Below are 18,438 nucleotides of genomic sequence, written 5' to 3'. Positions count from 1 at the left end.
ATATTGACTGGTGCCTCAAATATACTTGTTGGTGCATGTTTGGTAATACAGTTGATCATCACCCGTTGAAAGTTCTATTTTCAGATGATTCAACAATAAGCTTTGCACGGACTGGTTAGGAGTCATATTAGGAGACGCTAGTTGAAGTTCCAGAAAGTCACATACGTTTTTGTTTGAACATTTACTACAAAGTGAACCAGGGGAGATTTCTTCAGCAAAAGATCTACAAACACAAGAAGAGATAGACTATACGGAATCGTTCAATCCAGAGCGGTCAGAAGTATTGATTCTGCTATTTTTCTGCTAACGAAGAGCAACAATCCTCTTGTTGTTCTTAAAAGCATCTAGACTCCAGGAAATCGGTTGGTGGAAAAGATGATACAATCTTACGAAACTGCAACTGTTTGAACAATTGTTTAAGTTTTTTGAATAAGTAGAAAACATTCTTGTTTTCGTTCATCGTTAAAACCTCGTTCTTGAAATTTTTTGTCAAAAACAACACTCGTAAAATACTATTTATATAGCAAGTGTTTCCTAAATTATCTTATCCAATTTTTTTCGCAAGATTTTCAGGACGACTGTCTACTGATTCGATGGAAATATAATATTTGAAAATGAACAAATAGCAGAAACTCTCCAAAATTTTTTCAAGGGCACTCGAGTGATGGAAAGTACACTAATGAAATTATAAATATCGATTTATAGGAAGACAACTATTTTCCTTTGAATATTTCTTTTACACTTCTCGAACAAAAACAGGATGCACTGATAAAGGCACTTGATTTTAGTTCTGGTCCTGATAACATTCCATATATTTCTTACAAAAATTAGGTGAAAAAGAAATGAATTATCTCCTCAGTATTTTAAAAAAATTCTATCACAATAGTTTCGCAAATGGTCTGAAGCAGTATTCGTACCAATATCAAAACCAAACAAAAATTAATCAGATCCACAGTCTTACTGACCCTTACCTCTAACATGCACAAAGTGCTAAATTTTGGAAAAAATCATTATTGCAAGACTCGTCTACTTTCTAGAACAGAATAATCTGATCATTTCAGAGTAAAGCGGATTTAGAAAACAACGCTCCACATTAGATAACGTAATAAATTTAGAATCGGACATACATGAATCCTTTGCAAAAAACATAAATTGATGGCAATATCTTGATATATCGAGCGAGTCTTTGATAAAGTCTGAAAAAAACTGATTATAAAACAACTACACTCATGGGGCGTTCAAGGCAGCATTGTTGTATTCATAAGTAATTTTCTTTCGAAAAGACTGTTCAGAGTGAAAACTAATGAAATACTATCAAATATCAAAATACAGCATGAAACTTCACAAGTTTCATCTTCCAGTACAAAACTGCTTATTTACATAAATGATATACTTAAGGGTATATAACCCTTTCAAATCAAATACTTAAGGGAGTTCCGTCACCCACTAAAACTATTCTGTATGCTGACGACCTAGTGATATACACAAGCAGCAAAAATATCCACTTTGCAGCTAGAATACTACAGGACTCACTGCAAGGTCTTGAGAGATGATCGCAAAAAACTGTTTCATAATCTTCACCAACAAAATCTAAATGTATTGTTATGAAAAACGAAAAATGGAAATTTCCATGTTTTTTACCACTTTTATAAGTTACTGCAGTTTCGTCCTATACGGACATTTTCAAACATATATATTGAACCGAGTTCAACTTCAGTTACTAATAAAAGTGGTGAAAAATATAGAAATTTTCATTTATTATTTTTAATGATGATCTCCAACCACGTGAGAAACCATCATAAGTATAAGTTGTAGTAGTATTTCCTCCATAAAAAATAACGATACATTATCCACTATTATGTTTGGACTCATCTTTGACGGAAGATTGAAGTGGACAACACATGTGAATGAACTGAAACAGCAATGCCAAAATGAAATAAATCTCATAAGAACCATAGCAAGTCATTCTTGGGAAGTAGACTGCATATCGCTTATGCGGTTATATCGGGCAGTAGTTAGATCCAAAAAGACTATGAATGCAATACATGATGCCGCTATGAAGATCTCCCTAGAAGCACCACTGTGTTTCATTCCAGTGGAGAACTCATATGTAGAAACTAACGAACCCCCTATAAAACTGAGACGAAACTATCTGAGTCTCAAATATGTTTCCAGAATATCAGCAAACCTAAACAACCCGACTCAAAAGCTAACGGTTCCCGATCAAATTAACCCCATATATGAGCAAACGACACATTTATCTTCCTCCTTTCACATCACAATCCACAGAATATCTGTTACCCTCATATTTGACGATACTCATTCTATTCGACAAAATTATGTGTTATGAGATATCAGATCTGGGATATTTTCAAACAGAAATATATTATGAAAGTTAAATAACACGATACCTATGAAAACTCACTAATACAGTTTATTGTATGATTTTCACTACAAAGGGTTTTACCAAACGCTTTCTTCAGCGTAAAAGTATAAGTTACTTCTTACAACTATTTTATACTATAACATATTACCTACTATGCCTACTTTCTAATGAATGAATCTACCTCAAAAGGTTAGGTATAAATTCATTTACTATATGCATAATAAACACTCTTTAATAAAGTTAAAACTAACAGAAAAAAGAGTAGCTATTAGAGAAAACATTTCTTGGAATCTAAATTTAGAAAATATTTTAGTTAACCGTCTCCAGAAATAGAGTAAAGAACGTTTTTTGAATAATTCAACATTTTCAATGTGATAGAATCGAAAGAAAATAGTTTTGTTAACAAAGTATAATAAAGTTTAACTAAAAAATATATACAATGTAGAATGTGTTATGAAACTTAATAAGTAGGTAAGTAAATTGTAAAACGGCCATGTAATAATATTTATTATCTAATGCAGGGTTACCTATTTCAGTTGTGTTTCTTTTGAGGAAGTTTCGATTCATGGGTGCTATGAAAGGCTGGAATAATTTTTGAGTACCTACATGCAGGGTGAGCATGTAGGTACTCAAATTTTCATGGTTGGTAGTTGTTAGTGTTTTTACACGCTACCAATATGGACTGTACTTATATATTTACTCGTATTAATAACAGCCCAAGTACTTTCAACAAACTATATTTAATAATTTTTTTCACGTATAGTCAGTGGGCATACTTGAAGGCTATAAATCAAATCATCTAAGAGAACAATTCGTTCAGGCCAGTCTCAACACTTTACACAGTAGGTTAATGGACTGACACCTATCAGAAAACAACTACTCTCCTGGCTAATACCACGAAGGGCGTTGGATTATATCTGACAGGTGTCAGTGCAGGATTCTTCACAGAAGTTATTCCTGCATATGCTGTTGGCGATAAAACTGCCGCAATAGATTTTCAATTAGTGGAACACACTTGCAGACCGGTTTCGGGCTGTTTGGCCACTCGTTTGGCCAATTATTAAGCTTGAGTGACAATTAATATGAGAATTTGTCAACTTTCGTGGGTTACACTCCAGGAATTCATAAAAATTGTTACAGGCTACCATATGACGTTTATCAAACTGCAAAACTATCTAAATTGCTGATTTCAATGGGAAGGGGAGGGGCGGAACTTATAGAGCAACAGAAAGACCACAACTCTTTGCCTGCCAAAATAATTCATTGATAGGAACACTAATTTCTGAACAAAATAAATTATTTTTATCTAATATAGAAATAAATTGGTTTTGCAATAGGTTAAATGTCAACTATATGAAAACAATAAAAATATAAAACTTTAAACAGGAAACCAAAATAATGAAGATAAATGATATGAAACAATGGCAAAATTGAAATTAGAAAAAATGAACAAAGAGAGATTCCAAACCAAGCTACTTCACGACAGATGTCGATAATTAATATCCACAATCGTCCCCAAATGATGAATGTTTGATTTTTATTTTCTTGTTCTTTTCATTTGTGGTAATTATTTCTGTATAACATTTCTTCTTATGAAATTTTCATGAAATTTCCTCGTTGTCATTCTAACATATGTCAGTAAAGACATAATGGAAGCGGTAAAATCTAAATTTCAATTGGTATCTTATGATTGATTCTTTGGCAACATCGCCGGATGTAAAATAGTTGTTATGTTCAGATAATATATACAGTGGAATTCGTTTATAATGACATTGAAGGGAATTGACAAACACGTCATAATAAGCGGACGTCATACGAAGCGTTTCGTAAAAAAAACCTCTTTTATGTGAATATGTATGTACCTATGTATTTTATCAGAGAAACATAGCTTGATGAAATCAAAATAAAAACTGTACGTAATAAGTACGATACATGTGTATGTATGTTATATATTTTTATTTTTTTATTAGGAAATCTGTAATTTTTGCCTGCTTTTGTTTTTTCATTTCAATGTAATAACAATCTCTAATACTATTGTGTATAGAAGACATCAAATTATCATTTTCAATATTGCTATGAACCAATCGTGAAAATAATTCTGCAGCCATTAATGCCTCTTCTGCGGCAGGTAATAGTTCGTCCTCGACTTCGTCTTCCCATCACTCTCGAGTTGTTCCTTAACATCAATGTTCTGTACAATATTTTCATCGGTGGATTCTTCGGATGTGGCGCTATCGATGTCAACATAATCTTCCCACATTTCCGGTGCTGCTAAAGAATCTGAACTTAGGTTTCGTAACCACGAAGATAAAAGGACATCATCTTCTTCATCAAATTCATATTCTCTTATTTGAACAGGTAAACCGTCATGGTTCTCAATGAATCCTGCATGTTTGAAACAGTTGTGAATGGTACTTTGTGACATTTTATTCCAGGCATCAGTAAGCATCAGAATTGCATCTAGCACCGTTATTTTTGTGGAGAGTTGTTTTCATTATCATCAAGATAATTGATCATTTTGAGCACAAGGTTCTTTCTAAAATTGGTTTTGAGTGATCTTGTTATTCCCTGATCTATTGGCTGTAGTATTGATGTTATATTCGGTGGAAAAAAAGCAAGTTCTATAGAGAATCAGTAACTTTCGGATGCGCCGGGCAATTATCAACCAGCAAAATCTTTTTCTTTTTCTTCACCAAATCACGATACCAATCTCGAAGCCATTTTTCAAAGAGTTCTGACGTCATCCAAGCTCTACGATTATTAGCATAATCGACAGGTAACGATTTGACACTCCTGAAACATCTTAGTTTTTGTGACTTTCCAATAACCAGCAATTTCTTTTTCTCTGAACCGCTCATATTTGCTGCTACCATGACAGTTATTCTATCTTTCGACAACTTGCCTCCAGTACAATTCTCACCTTTGAATTTTGAAGTTCTGTCTGGCATTAATTCGTGAAATAGTTCAGTTCCATCAGCATTAAATATCTCATCATCAGAAAATTATCTTCGTAGATTCGGCCAAACAGATGTCAACCAGTTTATTGTTGAATTTTGATCAACAGACGAAGATTCGCCGACAATTTTTCCCGCCACAATGTTATGTCGAACTTTAAAACGACTGATCCAGCTTGCAGAACAATTGAAGTCTAGAATAACAAAACGCGCGGCAAAGACATTTGCCTTTTCTTGTAACATAGGGCCGCTGACAGGTATTCCTTTTTTTCTTGTGATTTCAAACCACTGAATTAATGCTTGATCAACATTTTCTTGTCACCATTTTCGAAGCCTCTTCGGTTTCAAAACATTTGAATTGAACGATTGCTTAATCCGGTTTTTGTTTTTGGAAATCATTGAGATTGTCGACTGACCCACACAAAATTCCTACGCGAGAGATGAGTTTGATTCTTCATTTTCTAATCTGCATATTATTGCACCTTTCACAATGAATTTTATATGAAAACCAAACTTTGTTGTGTAATTACGTCATAATAGGCGGTTGGTCAATATAAACGGAGTCATAATAAACGGATTCTACTGTACTTGTGAATACCAAAAAGTGCTAGACATGTGAACAAAATATATAGTGAAACGAAAGGAAGCAAAAAAAAAAATATATATATATATATATATATATATATATATATATATATATATATATATATATATATATATATATATATATATATATATATATATATATATATATATATATATATATATATATATATATATATATATATATATATATATATATATATATATCGAAAGGTAAGACCTCGTTAGTCCTCAGCTCGCACAAATTTCTCAACTTAACGAAAAATCAGATTTCAAACAGATATATATATATATATATATATATATATATATATATATATATATATATATATATATATATTTAAATATTAAATTCTACAAAAAGGATTTGAAGCTTTATATCTTCAATTAATTATCTGCGAGCGCTTTCGACAGTTGGTAGTACTGTCATCTGGCACTCCTCAAACTGAACTGGTCATTCTGTTGTCTGTCTCTTTATACGGTCAGAGCGTCTTAACTCAGGTATTTCAGGTACTTCAGGTAAATTTGCCTGTATTTGTTCTGCATCAGGTACTCTTCTTCGTGTTAGATTTTCTCTAGGAATGTGTATGGTTTTGTTTAATATATTGAATGTGAGATCTTGTTGTGTTTTGATTTGTACTTGTTCCTCGATAAGTGATTTATGACTGTTGAATTTATGGATGTTCAAGTTTTCCCAAATGTCCATGCGGTTTCCCTTGTTGATTTGTTTTATTAGTTTTATGTTCTCTGGTGGGGGGAAATTATGTTTGTTTTGTATGGCGTGTGGCGTGATATATTTTCCCCCACCAGAGAACAAAGAACTAATAAAACAAATCAACAAGGGAAACCGCATGGACATTTGGGAAAACTTGAACATCCATAAATTCAACAGTCATAAATCACTTATCGAGGAACAAGTACAAATCAAAACACAACAAGATCTCACATTCAATATATTAAACAGAACCATACACATTCCTAGAGAAGATCTAACACGAAGAATGATGCAGAACAAATACAGGCCAATTTACCTAAAGTACAGGATTATTACTTCATAAATTTCAATTTTGAAAGAAATATTCAACATGAGAATGACATTTTTGACATTGAATAATGTGGAATACTTTATATTATAATTTTTCAATTTTTCAATGTCGACATGAGAAACGACATATTAAACTTAGGGAGTAAGTTGGTATTTTTCTCCAAAGTTGAGCCATAATTAACTTCCCCAAATATTTGTATGGCAATAGGAAACAATCTATACTTATAGTTTTTTTTTCTCAGAAAGAACTATTTCCATTGAAAAAAATCACTCGTCAGTCTCGAAAAATGAAAATCAACATAAAACTCCGCGAAAAGCAACAAGTACTCACACGTTGTTTCAAATTTAATAATATCGTCGACGCTTACCATTCAAAACATGCACGATGAGCGTCTTGGGATTGGCGTTGGAGGGATTGCATGTATATTTGCCGGAATCGGAGTCTCTTGCTCTCTGAACCAGCAAATAGCTGACGGTGTTGTCGCCCTTTTCAGTGATGACACTCACACCGCCCCTTGGTGAGTCGTAGTTGATTTCCTGGAAAGTAAAAGAAAATTGAAGTAGAACGAAGAAGATCAGCTGGCTCGACACATTTAACGGGGTTCATGAGGGAGTCGATTTCGAAACTGACAACTCGCCGGTACCTTACGAATTACCGACGTTGAATGAATCGAAATTTCTGGATGTCACTTCTCAGAATACACAATTCAATTGATAATAATTCTAGTTTTCAAAGACAGGCTTGCCTGACTTTGAAGGGTATAATTCTAATTCACTCTCCAAATATTTATGGCGAGAGACTAGATGGACAACATGCTGAATTGTGCACATATCCAATTTGCACAGAATATACTCAAGCGGAGCAAATCAGACTTCTGATCGATACTGAAAGTTACAGCAATCCAGAACTGATCTTCGTCTTGATGTTTCCACTAGTCAACAACGACCTTTTCTATACAAGTCCTAATCCAAACTAGGGAGAGTGTTGAGGAGGCAATACTATGGACAAATAGATGTCGTTTCATTGATGAATCAAAAACATCGTCGTGTTCTGGTGCAGGTATATAAAGTCGCAGGCCCAGGGACTGCCTAGGAGCCCATATAGCAATAGATATTTCAGAAATATTTTATGAATATACATTTAAGGATATAGCATTATGCTATGGATATGCCATGGATATGCCATCTCCAGAAGGTATATATTATATACCTCCTGGAGAATATTTCCTGGAAGTGCTCCTGGCGAACTTTTGATGCATTCTAAAACTATTCCTGAGGAATATTCTTGGAATATATTGGAATATTCTCAGAATATGTAAGGTATATTCTATTAAGAATATTCCAGAGATATTCATAAAATATTTGGGCTATTCTTAGTATATTATAGGAATATAAAAAAGGGAATCATCATAGAATATTTTTCAAATATATTTTATGAAAATTTTAGGAATATTTTGAATATTCCAAGAATCTGATGAGTAAATGCTATCAGTCAGGCATATATATATTATATATATATATATATATATATATATATATATATATATATTCCATAAAAATCAAAAAATATATAGATAAGTACTTTTTGATCATTCCCATATTGATTTCAATTCAAGAGCCACCGGTGGATAGCTGTTTCAGCCTATTGGACATCGTCAGTACCGGGCAGGCGGTCATCGATTGAAAACACAATGAGAAAAAACAAGAAAGTACTTGATAAAAATAGCTGCGTAAACGCAAGCGAAACATAAGTGGAACCACCTATTGGTGTGACACCCAAGTCAACTTGCCAAGTTTTTATGTCAGTGTTGGTGGTTCGACCAATCAACCGACAACTGCGGTAGCAGAAATTCGGGAAGTTAACCTGAAATGCCATCGGAAAACGAATCCACATGTTCATAGAAATGATATGAAATCTAGAAAGGTTAATGCAGTCAAGCTGCTGGAAAATAATTCCAAGAAAATCAAAAAATGAACAGATAAGTACTTTTTGATCATTCCCATATTGATTTCAATTCAAGAGCCACCGGTAGACATACGTGGTTCCACTTATGTTTCGCTTGCGTTTAGGCAGCTATTTTTATCAAGTACTTTCTTGGTTTTTTCTCATTTTGTCATCAATCGAGGACCGCCTGCCCGGTACTGACGATGCCCAATAGGCTGAAACAGCTGTCTATCGGTGGCTCTTGAATTGAAATCAATATGGGAATTATCAAAAAGTACTTATCTATATATTTTTTGATTTTCATGGAATTATTCTTCAGCAGATGGACTTCATTAACCTTCCTAGATTTCATATATATATATATATATATATATATATATATATATATATATATATATACAAATATGAAAGTTATTGAGTGTCTTGATATAGAAACAGAAGATGATGGGCCAAAAGCCCGAAACACGTGTCTATGGTTTGCCACTTTCATGAGTGCTATGTCCGATATTAACTTCTGTTTCTATATCAAGACACTCAATAACTTTCATATTTGTATAATTTCCTGGACCCGGATGTCACGCAGGTAGCTATAGCTGCCTCCGTGGTGATTTTGATAGTTTTCTTGTGAACACGAGATCTATCAACTGAAACCACAAATGTGCGGTTGGCTCCTGCTGGTGGCTCCGTGCATTTGTATTTATATCTTTTGGTAACCAAGTGTTGCCCATCCTTACACTTGGCTGCACCATACTGATGATGGGCCAAAAGCCCGAAACACGTGTCTATGGTTTGCCACTTTCATGAGTGCTATGTCCGATATTAACTTCTGTTTCTATATATATATATATATATATATATATATATATATATATATATATATATATATATATATATATATATATATATATATATATATATATATATATATATATATATATATATATATATGTATATATATATATATATATATATATATATATATATATTCCGCTATTCTTTTTGCGTCCATACATTGTATATTTACATATGATCCAGCGTTCTCCACCTTTCTACGTCCGTATACGGACGCCGAAAGGTTTTTCTGTTATGGTGTCGTCATAATATCAATAAAGCGAGTGCAGGAAAAAGTATTCAGTAATAGTTAATCTGGTGATTCATATTTTCGCGCCATAAATTGTCGGAAACCCCGAGTTTGGTCTGAATGATGGTTACGTCAGGACGCAAAAAAGGTTGTTGAATGTACAGCCAGTTCCCGAAAGTGGTTCATGTCTTTCTTCGCTAGGGGGTGTTCGCGTCGACACAAGTATATCTTGTTGTATATTTTTGCGACATGTCGCAGACGATTGAAACTCCGCAAATCTGACAACATTGTATATTCCGTGTATTCTATGGGAATGTCCAAAATTCATGAGAATTGGGTAGTTGTTCGTTCCGTGACAAATGATATGTGTTGTGTTGTGTTGTTCAATATGGAAAATTTGAGAGCAATGAATTCCAGTGCACGGTCCAGCAGAATACTCCAAATGTGCCTTAATTCTGGAACTGAGTCTATAAAATTACCAGAGAAAAATAATATTCTTCCTGAAGGTAAGAAATGAGTGTTAGATAATAGTAATGAGTTTGGTGTTTCCTTACAATTTGTGTACTTTTCATATTGCAGTGCATATTATGAGTGCAATAGGTGAATGACGATAAATTGTTTCGAATATTACCTCGGAATGAAAAAACATTTTGAATGTCAATTTTTTTCTACAAGAGGTCACAGCGCGAGTTCTCGGCAAGAACGATGTCATGGGCTTTTGCATTGCTCACACTGCACTGCTACCTCTGTAATCTGTTAGTAACGATTTTCAAAATAATTGCATTTCTTCAAACAGTTTTGTTCGACTAAAATTTCAAGAGATATTTTTTTCCACAAATAATCGATTTTGTTAGTGATCAAGGTACAAGCACTTGCATGCTGCAGCCTTTAAGATTAGAATTTTACGATATTTAGAGTGACCTAATTTGATGAGTTTTTCCACTACTTGACTCAAGAATACACTGTGTCCGAGATAAGAATAAACAGCATGGGGATATCGGAAACGGTAAGTGATATGGGGTCGATTGAATTAGAGAAAAGTAGCGCATTTATGTGCCTAATAATATGTCATTTGGGAAATTTTAATATTTCGAGTGATTTCGGAGATATCCGAGAAAAACCAAAATTTGTGAATTTCGTTTTTTCAAAACAAATAGCACTTTGCCATGAACACTTTTTAGGCAGAACGTAAGCAGAATTTTTCTGTGACGTTTCGTCTTGTAGAAAACATCATCAACTAAACCAAAGTATAGCCTGTATTGTACTCCATCGTAGATACAGCAATGTATTACATAATATGATTTCATGACCATTTCTCACGCCAAATGAGGAGTGATTACTTAATCTGCTTTTCCTCAATTTTAGATAGTAGTTACGCGCTGGAAAAAAATGTCATATTTTGATACTCGAAGTAAATTGATTAGTCTTATTCAAAATAAAATTTAACTTACCACTTGCAGGAATTTTTGCGTTGCTGAATATAAAGATGAGTCGCAATTTCAAAAGTTTACTTTATGAAATGTAATTGTAATGTAATAATTAGGAGCTCTTATGTATTACAAAAAAATAAACAGAAATTCATAACAAGGGTTCAAATAACCCGTCGTTATTTTCTGAGAACAAGTACGCTCATCTCACAGACGAATTTAAAGCTTGAGTTTACATATTGGGGACAATATTGTTAAAGGCCGCAGTAACCAATCTTAGCAAATCTTCTTCATTTTGAAAATTATGAGAGAACATTTGATTTTTGGTATATCTCCGAAGAAAAAAGTCTAGTGGGGTTAGGTCGGGGGACATTGCAGGCCATTGTGTCACTATGAGTACAAATTCACTGTCCTGGGCAGTTCAAATAATCACAAGCAATTCTAGCGTTATGTGCTTAATCACCACCTTGTTGAAACCAGCAGCTGTGAGTAACCCCTAAAGGCAAATTATGTAAGCGTCTTCCAAATCCTTCACTAACAAATTCATGTTCCGCTCTTTTGTTGAATCGTTTTGGTAGATGAAAGGCCCAATTACATTCGTACCGAGATTCTCAACCCACATGGTAAAATCGAAACGCTTATTAAAAATGCCATTGTTGGTGAATTAGGTAGGTAGCGAGATGTAAAATTAGGAACGGCAATATGTCAACAATTCTACCAAACAACAGTATTATTATGACAATATAACATTGAGTGTCACTTTTCCCAGCGCATACTATTTAAAATTGAAGAAAAGCAGGTTAAGTAATCACTTTTCATTTTGCGCGAAAAATGGTCATGAAATCATATTGTGTGATATGTTGCTACATTCAAAATGAAAAATGGAGTCGTATACAGGGTATACTTTAGGTTAGGCCCATATGAAAATATAAAGTTGATGATGTTTTCTACAAGACGAAACGTCGAAGAAAAATTCTGCTTATGTTATCGTGGAGTCCTCAAAAAGTGGTCTTGACAAAGTGCTATTTGTTTTACATTTCTTCCGAAAATAAATCTAGGAGAAAATAAAAACGAAATTCTCAAATTTTGGCTATTCTCGGATATCTCCGAAACTACTCATAATATTGACACTTCCTGAATGGCATATTATTAGGCACATAAATGCGCCACTTTCCTTTAATTCAATCGACACCGTAATACTTACCGTTTCTAATATCCCCATGCTGTTCATTTTTATTTGTATAACTGGGTTAGTGATAGTACCGATCCCCTTTTTTGATTTAGATGGAAAACCTGATTTTTCTCACTATATAGCAATTTTTAGTGTAGACGAAAATTTTCAATTTTATAGATATAATTGAAGAAGATCAAGAATTAGTTTTTCTACTAAGTACCATAATGATACGGAAATATCTGACTCAAAAGTTAATATATTTTCTCATTATCTCAGAAATGGATATTAATTCTTTCAGTTATGCTAATTTCCGTTATTTTGAAGAGATTCACAAGAAATATGCTTCAAATTTTCTTCACAACTGTTGTAGTATATATAAACAAAAATTAATACCACTCTCAAGAATTTTATTAATTACTATGTGAGTTAATTTTGTTCATATTTTTCATGTTGAAAATCGCCAACAAATTTCCAACACATTTTTTTGCTGATCTTTATTAGTTTCTAAGTCAAATGTAGCTAAACCATGCTTTCAATTTTCTCTTCAAACAAAATTAAAATTTTCGAACTGTTTCAATCTCATTTTGAAACATGAAAATTTTTCGAATATTATTTTTTTTAAAGTAGTTTGTCGCTTGTCTAGCTGTACTTTCCGTCAATACTATTTTTCATTAAATAAAATGAAAACTAAAAATAAGTTCAGATCTTTTTTTACTTAGTCCTGAGTAACTTCTCAAGATTTGTTATTTCAAATGTTTAAAAAACAGTGTATTCAATTTTATTTGTTCGGCTTCAGGCGATTTTGATATTAATATTAACATTTTCGAAGAAGATAATCGAATTTATATAAATTTTATTTTCTAATTTTTTCTAGGTTTTCCTGCATGTTCCAGTACTATACAAGATACACAAATTTTATCAATTCCATTGAAAATACATTCAGAAAATAACTCCGTAAAGAGTTGTTTGTTTTCATCTGACAGTGATGATGACCCAACTTATCTACCAGATTCTGATTACGACTGTGATGAAAATGAAACCATGGGATGTCGGACTGAAAATTATGCATTTCGAGTGAGTAAAATGAATAGTCCAAAATCTCTTTGTTTTATTCAAAATTCTGACAAACAATCCATTTCAACTCAAAAAACTCAGTTTAATAATCCAAATTCTCCAATTCATATGAACTACGAGCAACGATACATGTTTATTTTAATTAATCAAATGGGCTGAGTGCATTTAATTGCTGGAAAAGTTAGCCTAGCCTTCAACTAATTTATGAAATCTATGCATTAAGAGAAATAATTCGGATAAATTTTTCATAAGGTTGAGTGAAATTATTCCTTCTGGTATTTGATATTCACTTTTTCTCTTTAGGCCGAATGTCACTTATCACAATCTTCTATCAAATTGTTTTTTATTCAGGCAGCTGTCGGAAGTCATCCTAGTTCATCATTCAAGAATAGAATGTGTAACGTAGACCTATCACATCATGAGTCTTCTGAAGATTTTTACATACCAGAATGCAAAAAAATTGTCATAATATCCAACAAAATCATTAAAAATTCTGATACACCAGAACACAGCCAGATTGCCGAGCAAAATATATTGCAACCAGTTTCCTTGTTGGTCAGTGACGAAACGGTAAGAATAATATGTTCTGTGTTGATAATATTATTGATAATAGGGTGTTATTGATGATGGGTCAAAATGGGTGTTTCCGTTAACCAGCTGTTATCGTCTTACAACAACACTCGAGGTCGAAACTTATGCTAACTGAGGTTCACCAATGTCTTACCTCTCAAAGCATGAGTAGGACGCATCAACCAACTGAATACCGTTGGAACATATGGAGTTGAATTCAATAAAAAACGGGGAAACGTGAAAGCGCAATGTAAAGCATGGTTTGAAATTTCCGCCAAGAAACAGAGGCTATAGTCTACAAGGCAAGTGATCAAGGGTCGAGTTTTTTAAATCTCATTATTAAAGGATTCAAGTTGACAAGTATATACTCCTTCCCAAACATACACACACCACATGATCGCAAAGACATTAATCATAATGTGTTACCATTCTTTTTTTATTTTTTCATTAAAACCTAATCTTTAATTAGTCAATGCTATAAAACTAAACTTTTCGTTTAAACTTCCTAACCATATTATCTCCTAATAAGGACGGTAAGTAGAAATTGAACTGCAAAGAAATAGTATTACATCTACATATGGAATCTATTGAAAACTTTCTTTGAAAGAGTATTTACTCTAAACTATAGAAGAACTGTTTGATGTATAAATTCAGTCGAATAGTTGGTTAGCGTGAGTGCTAACTTCTACTATTATGAATGCGGAAATGATCCCTACTCTGGAACGAAAGGTGTTTGATACATATCTTCTATTCCATGCTACGAATTGCATATTATAACGAAAAACGTCGCTAATTTTTTGCTTGTACATGCTTTACTTTTGAGGGTTTGTATGGAGATCACAGTTGGTTGACGAAAAAACACAGTTTTAGCTAACCTTAAAAATTGGACAACGAAAGTCTTAAATTCATTCAGTTCAAATTTCAGTGCAATCATTTTGTTACAGAATGCAGATGGTGACGAAAATATCATTTCAAGTACAACAAATGAACACGTTGAATTGGTAAATGAAGCAGGTATCAGTAAAACACAAAAAAATTCCAGAACAACAATTTATAAAAGTATTCGTAATCCAGATTTTTGCTTTTTTTGCGAAACGGAAGTAAAAAATTTCGCAAGACACATTCAACGCAATCATGGTGGGGAAACAGAAGTACAAAATATTTTAGCTTTACCACCTAAATCCATCGAAAGAAAACGCGCTATTGCTTGTCTGAGAAAAAAAGGGAACTTCATTCAGAATTCAACGACTTTTTCAAAACCAGTACATAAGAGCCTGCTCAAAGACTCTGAAGAAAATTACATTCCTTGTCCCTTCTGTTTGGGATTTTATTCTCGTAAACTCTTATGGAAACATAAGAAAATTTGCTCTCTCAATGAAAATCCCCCTTCGGGAAAATCCAGTGCGGGACAAAATTTGGTGCTACGTGTCGATCAGACTAATTTAGACTTGAAAACTAAAGTATTTCCACGAATGATAGCAGACAAAGTTTCTCTAATTGCCAGAAAGGATTCCCTCATATGTGCCTTTGGATCTAGATACCTAAACACACACAGAGAATTTCATCAAATTAACGTTTGTTCAAGAAAAATGAGGGAATTGGCAAAAGTTTTGATGGAATCCGAAAAATTGAATTCCTCCATAAAAAATTTATTTGATCTCCTTCAGCCACAATACTTCGATCTCGTGGTTCAGAGCGTGAAAATTATTGCCAAATATGATCCGCAAAAAGAAGAGTTCAAATCACCTACTTTTGCTATGAATATTAGTAGGTCCTTGAAGGACTGTTGCGATATAGCAATTTTGCATATTATAAAACGGAAACATAATTATTTGAACTTGACTGCCTCTGAAGCTGAAGCACATGTTGGACTATTTAAAAAATTATTAGAAACTACATGGAAACATGAAATTTCGACTAAAGCAGGAAATGACCTAAACACGAAGACTTGGAATAAAATAACTCTGGTTCCCTTGGCAGCAGACTTAAAGTTGTTTAGGGACTATTTGATAGAAAAGGGAACGAAGGCAGCACAAAATCTGAAACAAAATATTAAAAACTTTAAAGCTTTCAAAATTTTAATGGAGACTATATTTTGCAGATTACTTCTTTTGAACAGAAGGAGAGTTGGAGAACTGCAAAGAATAAAACTGGCAACCTATATGTACACAGAAAAAAGTAATAATAAAAATTATGAGGAATTCGCCGATGCCGTAACCCCAGCAGAGAAATTATTATTGAAAAATTTCAAAAGGGTTGTTACTAGAGGAAAAAGGGGTAGAGGAGTTCAAGTTCTTTTCAGTACAGATGTACAGGACCATATGAAATTGTTACTTCAGGCACGATCTGAATTTGTTAATGAATCTAATTTATTTTTATTTGCTAATCCTGCATCAAAAGAGCAGCCTTTAATAGGATACAAAGTCATTCAGAAGCATGCGCGATTGTGTGGCGCGGTGAATCCGGAAGCATTAACCTCAACAAAGTTGAGAAAACATTTGGCTACTTTAACTCAAGTTTTCAATATGACTCAAAATGATATAGAGCAGTTAGCTACGTTTATGGGTCATACAATAGATGTACATAAGCAGGTGTATCGTCTTCCTGATGATGTATATTAGACTGCAAAAATTGCCAAGTTGTTGATGCTAATGGAAAGAGGGGAAGCAGGAAACTACAAAGGAAAAACTTTAGATGAAATAGATTTGAAGATGGATGATGACATTCTGGAAGAAGAAGATGCAGAAAATTATGACATGAAAAATAATTTGGAAATTACTGAGGGCATAAATGATTCAGCCAATACTCTAGACGAAGACATTGAGGCATCGCAACAAAATATAAGAGAATCAATTCCCACAGTGAACAAAAATGCAAATAATTTCAAAAAGCGATTGCTAGTACCTTGGACAAATCAACAAAAAAAAGTTGTTACAAAATTCTTTCAGAATCACATCAATATGAAGAAACCTCCCAGACGACACGAATGTGAAAATCTGATAAGCAAATATCCTGAATTGCTGGAAAATAAGTCTTGGGCAAAAATCAAAGTATTCATCCAAAATGTATACAAAAAGAATATTTAATTTGGACTTTTACTTTTTTGTTTTGATGTTTTAGTCAATATTGATGTCAATGAATAAAGTTTCTTTTACTTTTTTGTTTTGATGTTTTAGTCAATATTGATGTAAATAAATAAAGTTTCTTTTTGATTTTTCAGTTTACTGATATAAAGTCTCCTGTCACACCATATCTCTTTTATTATTCTCTTCATTTGATTGGCATTGCATCATGTTGTAATGATATCTCATTACATTCACCATGAATCTATCGATTCGTGGTGAATGTTGCTAGTTCGGACTTCCACTGTCTAATATGGTGTTAACAGGTTCGAAATCAATGCTGTTGGGAAACAAATTTATTGTAGCATGAAAATTAAAATAAATCAATTACGGGTTGTACAAAAGCTAAGATATCAATTACAATTAACAATAAAACGTGATAATAAAAACAAACAAAAAACAGAAAAAAAATCACAGTAAAAAATAAGAAAAATTTATAAATCTATGAAAATAAGCTAAAAATTGAAAGATTTCGAACCAACTTACTTCAAACCAAGTTACTTTGGGTGATGACGTCAACACCCGAAGACGATTGTGGATACTAACAATCGAAACGTCGTCAAATAACTTGGTTTGAAATCTTTTAATTTTTCCTTTTTAATTTTCAGATTATTGTGTCTATATATTTTTTTTGTCTTATTTTTTCACTGTGAATGGAATGGAAGTCCCAACTAGCAACATTCAAGAACTTTTTACGTCCATGCTATATACAATTAGTGTTCCAGAGGTACAAATCAAATCAGCACCACTTCTGTATGCATATACTGGTATTCTGGATATATACCCCTTCCACTCTATTCTCCTTGACTAGAAGTGGCAACACTGCAGGACGCAGAAATGATTACAGATTGAAAAATAAAATACTTGAGGACGCAAAAAAGGTTGATTAATATGTCGGAATTTGAAATATACAAGGAAGCCGAATCGGTTTCATTATGTACGAATTCAGAAATGGTGGTATGATATAAATATGTGGTAAACTCTTTTGATTTTGAAGTTAGTTTAATATACTTTGTAGCTATCTGTTGGAAAAAGCCTGAACTTCACATCTATCATT

General features: G+C 33.1%; 2 protein-coding genes across 3 annotated transcripts in view; one reads left to right on the top strand and one right to left on the bottom strand.

The window, feature by feature from the left end:
* Window positions 1-18,438, bottom strand: part of LOC141483653 (twitchin-like) — a 437,930-nt gene that overhangs the window by 274,903 nt on the left and 144,589 nt on the right. The window contains exon 2 of the mRNA XM_074178426.1: window positions 7,357-7,525. Within this exon, the coding sequence (XP_074034527.1) occupies window positions 7,357-7,525 (169 nt within the window). The remainder of the gene's footprint in view (window positions 1-7,356; window positions 7,526-18,438) is intronic.
* LOC141483652 (uncharacterized) lies at window positions 10,061-17,471 on the top strand. 2 transcript variants are annotated; one of them, XM_074178424.1, is made up of 4 exons: window positions 10,061-10,520; window positions 13,490-13,689; window positions 14,041-14,259; window positions 15,204-17,471. In XM_074178424.1, exons 1-4 carry the CDS (start codon window positions 10,199-10,201, stop codon window positions 16,878-16,880), a joined length of 2,418 nt encoding a protein of 805 aa, XP_074034525.1. In that variant the 5' UTR covers window positions 10,061-10,198; the 3' UTR covers window positions 16,881-17,471. The 2 variants fall into 2 exon arrangements, with proteins under 2 accessions (XP_074034525.1, XP_074034526.1); XM_074178425.1 differs by lacking the exon at window positions 10,061-10,520 and adding an exon at window positions 10,746-10,876.

The sequence above is a fragment of the Leptinotarsa decemlineata genome, unplaced genomic scaffold, assembly GCF_025532065.1.
Source record: "Leptinotarsa decemlineata unplaced genomic scaffold, Ldec_3_MD MMD2_tig00003798_RagTag_RagTag, whole genome shotgun sequence".
NCBI classification, from domain to species: domain Eukaryota; kingdom Metazoa; phylum Arthropoda; class Insecta; order Coleoptera; family Chrysomelidae; genus Leptinotarsa; species Leptinotarsa decemlineata.
Note: the sequence above shows the minus strand (reverse complement) of the source record. Positions and strands in the feature narration are given on the sequence as shown.

Coding starts and splice junctions, on each gene's coding strand:
- LOC141483652 (XM_074178424.1), top strand. CDS start 10,199: ATGTCTTTCTTCGCTAGGGGGTGTTCGCGTCGACACAAGTATATCTTG. Junction 10,521..13,489: donor AAATAATATTCTTCCTGAAG/GTAAGAAATGAG, acceptor AATTTTTTCTAG/GTTTTCCTGCATGTTCCAGT. Junction 14,260..15,203: donor TGTTGGTCAGTGACGAAACG/GTAAGAATAATA, acceptor ATTTTGTTACAG/AATGCAGATGGTGACGAAAA.